This window comes from Macrobrachium nipponense, chromosome 40, assembly GCF_015104395.2.
Source record: "Macrobrachium nipponense isolate FS-2020 chromosome 40, ASM1510439v2, whole genome shotgun sequence".
Lineage (NCBI taxonomy): Eukaryota > Metazoa > Arthropoda > Malacostraca > Decapoda > Palaemonidae > Macrobrachium > Macrobrachium nipponense.
Window position 1 is genome coordinate 329619 of NC_061101.1, and position 5614 is coordinate 335232.

The window sequence follows — 5614 nt, forward strand, 5'->3', positions numbered from 1 at the left end:
ACAATTTCACTGCAAAAAGGAATTATTACCTCTGCTGTTTGTTTTATGTATATGAAGTAAAATCAAAATTATAAACGCTCCTTTTACTCCATCTAAGAAGTATTTGACTCAAATTCATTCACCGTTTAAAAAATAGAAAATTAAAATATCTGATCCTTGTATCTTGAAAACGTCAGTGTAATAAAACGAATTTATGAGATTTTGACCATGTACATGATTTACAGCCCGTAGATGTTCTGCTGAAATAATTTATGTGCATGCATGTGTATATGTACGTGTGCATATATGTGTACATATACACGTTATATGTATACAGTAAACTTCACCGTCTACGGACAAACACGACACACACACACACGAACAGACGTCGAAAATACTCTAAATAAATGAGTAAACATATAAATTAATTAATTAATAGATAAATAAAAACAGATGATATGATATTCCCTGATATTTCCGATATTCGCTTGTGCTTCCTGCATCACATGGCCCTGGTTGCTAGCTTGCTTGCTTGTTTGCCTGCTTGCTTCTCGTTAGTTTTATTTGTGGAAATTCTTTTTGTTTTTTTGCTTCTGTGTGTGTTTTTTTTCCGATACATTGTTTGCCTTACTGGCTGAGTAAGTCTTGCATGCAAGAGCGGACGGGGGAGTGAGAGCGTGCATGCGCGTGCTTTCGTTGTATGCAAGGGCGTATTATGCCTTGTTCGAGAGTAGTGCTGGTCAATTGGTTGTTTTATTGGTAATTATCTTTGTTACTGAGAATATATATTTATGGTGTGTGTGCGTATGTATGTATCACGCGTCCTTTTACAATATTCCAGACTCATTATCACAACTATTCCTTATTTAAAAACGGGAAAGCAATTACTATATATAGATATATATATATATATATATATATATATTTATATATATATATATATATATATATATATATATATACTATATATATATATATATATATATATATATATATATATATATATATATATATATATATATATATATATATATATATATATATATATATGTATGTTTTTTGTATGTATGTGTGTGTGTGTGTGTGTAGTTGTCCACTGTCGTACACAAAAAAAGTCATCATCGCAAGTCTATAACAAAAGGAAATAATGAACAGTCGCAAAATATCCCCCCATATATATATATATTTTTTCTTTTTTCTGAATAACTTCGGTTGGCGAACAGTGCGAGGACTTTCAGCTATAATTAAAAACATGGGTATGTAGTTTTTTTTTTTTTCTTTTTTACGCGAGTATTTTTGTGTGGGGGTGGGGGCGGGCGGGACTGAATGAACCATAAATCTATTCACGGTGGACTGAAATTGCATTTTTCCGCTACTCGAAAAGCCATTCCGCAATATATATATATATATATATATATATATATATAGATATATATATATATATATATATATATATATATATATATATATATGTATATATATATATCCTGTCTAACCCCATGATGACGTCAGTAAATAGCACAGGATGTCAGAAGTCAGATACCTTATCAACCCTCTTGGCTGCAGTACGAACGTTCGCTTGGCTCCGTGAGGACGTTCGGTCACTCAAGGACTACATCGAGGCATTAGGAATCCTACAAAAAGGCATCGGGGGTTCAGGTATCCTCCGCGACGCTGGGAAACCTCCGAGGTGGAATACGCGTAGGAATCCTACGAGGGTGGAATATCTCGCAGGATTGGGATCACTACAAGGAGGAAAACTTTGTGGCGTAACACTTGACAGGATTAGGAATCGTACAAGGACGATCACAGCACTAGGAATCCTTTGGGGAATATTCCCTCTAGAAACTAGGAGTCCTTCGAAGGGAGATCAGTGAAGTGATTACCCTCGTCTGAAGAAAAAATTCCCCCAAAGGCCTCTACAGGATGGAGAGACTGGTTCTGACATATCTCCTGGGCGTCTCCTTGTCGTCAGCGGCTGACGCAACAGGTAAGAATGGCTGACGAATGTCAGCAATTCATGTTTTCTGTCTTTTGAATTTTTTTTCGGAAGGATTTTCACTTAAAATGGAATTGTTCGCAACATGGCAACAGCACGTTGCCACGTTGGTAACGCTGTTTAAAAACTCTTAGATAAAAAAAATAGGGAGCGTGACGTTAAGATTTTTGGGGACAATGTATCTTTTTTTTGTTTTGTGGGAGGGGGAGGTACCATAAAATTCCAACAGTACGTTTGCAATCAGGTTTATCAGACTAAAGTTCTAACAATAAAATCTATAGTTTCTGAGAAACAATAAGATCCCATTACTTGAGTCAGAGACCTGCATCATATAATTACGAAGTTTCAATTTGACGATCTTTTACGTAAACTCATGTCACTTCTACTGCACTTTTTGGGCGATTTTCCAATTATCATCATCATGAACTCTGACATTTTAAGACGAGAAACGGCATCTGATTATTGTGTGACGAATAGTTCAGTGTTTATTCCATATTTGGTGGTGATCTGGCCCAGTTCTTCAGCCCAGACAGGATACGCGCGATAAGATATCTTGGTGTTTTTGTAATCATTCTTTTCGAGTTTGCTTGTTCACTAACACACTAAACAAAGCTGCAGAGTTCGCATTAATGATTTGTATTGGCCTGTTCATTAATTTGTTAGTATATATTGGTATTATTATCATCAATGATAGGATGAACCCTATTCATCGGAACAAGCCCACCGAAGGTACCATCGACTTGAAATACGAGATCTCAAAGAATATTATCGCGTTCATTTGAAAGAAGTAACAGAAAGTAACTGGAAATACAGAAAAAAAAGAGATCAGCAGTTATCAAAAAAGAACAAATCAATTAACCAATTAATAAATAGATAGATGAAAATGTAAGTACATTGTAAAATTGAAGGAGAATTACTGAGGTTCCAATTGTACTTCCTCACCAGCCGAGACTATTCCACAGTCCAACTGTGGGAGGAATAAAGGAATTCTGGAACTGAGAAGTCGGACAGCGAGGCTGTGGCTACTCCCTAAGAATGACTCACGTTGCCATGAAAACGGCAAATGGACTTTCGGCGATTATATCAGAATGTCATCTTCACAACTATCTTTCTAAAATGGGCGTTATGACTCTCCGTCCGTCCGTCATTCAATCATGGCCAAAAGGCTGGTCCGATGGGCATGAAACTTGGCAGGGTTATAGTGGGGGCATCATGTCTCTGTCCCTTTCAAGGGACGGGTGGAAAACTGTAACCGAAAATTCAAGCAAAAAATGCTGGGCAATGTAACTGAAGAAACTATCTTAACAGGAAAGGGATGGGGTGAGAGAGAGAGAAGAAGGGGTTTAGGAGAGAGAGAGAGAGAGAGAGAGAGAGAAAGTTTATAGGTCATTATTCAGTTTTCCTGGGCAGCGCCTGGTTGGTCAGCTAGTATATCTAGTTATTGTTTAGATGTTAAGGTGTGTTATTATTTCTTTGCAGTGTCTACCATAAGGACAATATCTGAAGGTAAATCAAACAACTTTTTTTTCTTCCCGAGAGCAAAAACGTGGGTTCTTGCCTTAAAGTCGGCTGCAATACCCACAATTAACTACAAATATTATGCTTCAGGAAAACATATAGTAAATGATAAATGTGATGATTGTTACGGAGGATCTCTCTGGGTTCCATTTGTCACAATTACAGAAAAGGTAAGTTGAAAAGAAGGACTGATGATTTTGTAACAATATATATATATATATAATATATATATATATATAATATATACATACATACATATATATATATGTATATATATATGTGTGTGTATATATACGTGTATATTGTATGCATATGTTTGTGTTCATAGGTAGAATTACATATCTGTACCTAAAATCTAAAATTATCATGTAAACAATTATCAATTAATCAGTTTCAATATATGCAGTACCTTGAGAAACGAACCAATATAGAATGCCAAAATAACCTCAGCTCTGAGAAGTGTTAATGTTAATCAAATATTATCATCATCATTTTTTTTGTGGAATACAGAAATTTACAACTTCAGATCTTCGAAGTACAATTGCCAATCAAGTACATATTTGTTTCAGTTTATAAAACGTTACGACTCCCCTGAACAGTTTTTTGAGGATAATGTAGGATCTTCACAAGCAAGAAACTTTTCTATAACAAGCGAAAGCCCATCAGCTGTCGAACTCCAAGCGCTTCCTCTACCTCTGAAAGGCTGTAAGTTTTTTTCCCCTTTTGTCATGTTATTTAACTTTAAAACCTGGTAAGAATGAAAATATATTTATTTCTAATGACATTAATAGCATTCTTTAGATTTTCGAGTCGTACCTCTTTTCTAATGTATGTCTCAAATCCGAAAATTAATTTAATGTTTTCCTCCCACTTAGATCTTAATGAATCTACTTTTGTCATTATATTCTGCTAATATCAGGAATTATTTGTCCCAAACAGTATTTCCTACTTATAAGATTTAACCTCTCCATTAATCCTTCTTACAAAATTAATAAAAAATGGCTTCTGCATGCTCACTATGTAACAACCCATCATTTCGAAGAGTGAAGAGGTCTTGTATTATTTTAAAAAGATAAATGCCTTCCAGTAAGGCAATATTTCGGTTCAGTTTGCATAAATTCTAATTATATTTTTCTTCAAACTAAACTGTAGAACACAAAGTTTTTGAAAGTTTAACAGAAGCAGAGACAAAAGTATTCCTTACCCTGTTAGATTATGCTTTTTTCTTTCATTTATGTTACTCTGGTACCATTCTCAGAGATTTACCTTCATTATTTATTCCCCAGATCAGATAGTGGGAATACCTTTTGGAGCAACTGTCAATATCAGCCTTCCAGACAAAGAAGAGGTGTGGCTGGCCCTCTGGAACGAGCAGAAAGACCAAGTTGATATTCATTTCAATTTATATGATGAAACCGGACCTATTGACGAAACCTTCAAAGCAATGGTCGAAGAAGGATGGTTGATTATTCGGATTTATGAGACTGTAAGCCATTTATGATTGAATGCGTAGCTTCTTAAATTAATAATAAAAAATATCAGTAAAGTATTCATGAAACCAGTGGACGTTTAGATGTATTGAACTCAAATATTGGATAAAATTACTCTTTTTGTTCCCCTTTTATCTGTAATGAAGTACTTTTAAATTCTACGTTTTTTCATAATGATGATGAAAGAATAAATAATGAAAAATAGTGTAATAATTTTTCTAATGTCTTCATTCAGAAAATCATTTACGGCGGAAACCTTCACAACTTGAGCAAGCATGGACTGAAAGGACGTCATTTAGAGTTTCATAATCCCAGCTCTCTCAAGTACCACTTATTTTCGATGCCTTTTGAGCCAAAGGGTAAGTACAACCCAAATCTCAATCTCGTTAAAGTGAGCTGCATACCAAAATGTAACTTTGACCACAACGTCTGAACCATTTGAGACAGAGGTACCAAAACTGGTCATTATAAAGGTCATTTCCATGCCTGAAGGTCGTAGGTCAAATATAAATCTTAAATATGTCAAACTTTTTTAACCATGCCAGACCGAGAGGTCATATTGGCATTCATATGCCGATGTTTTTCAATGGAATTCGTTTAATTAGACTGGTTTTTTAAAAGAATTAAT

General features: G+C 34.9%; 1 protein-coding gene across 1 annotated transcript in view; it reads left to right on the forward strand.

The window, feature by feature from the left end:
- Positions 1-1549: 1549 nt before the first annotated feature.
- The window catches only part of LOC135212255 (uncharacterized), a 9699-nt gene continuing 5634 nt past the window's right edge, over positions 1550-5614 (forward strand). Inside the window, exons 1-5 of the mRNA XM_064245698.1 lie at positions 1550-1969; positions 3458-3666; positions 4066-4201; positions 4783-4982; positions 5222-5345. Coding sequence (XP_064101768.1) covers positions 1906-1969; positions 3458-3666; positions 4066-4201; positions 4783-4982; positions 5222-5345 — 733 coding nt within the window. The 5' untranslated portion in view covers positions 1550-1905. The remainder of the gene's footprint in view (positions 1970-3457; positions 3667-4065; positions 4202-4782; positions 4983-5221; positions 5346-5614) is intronic.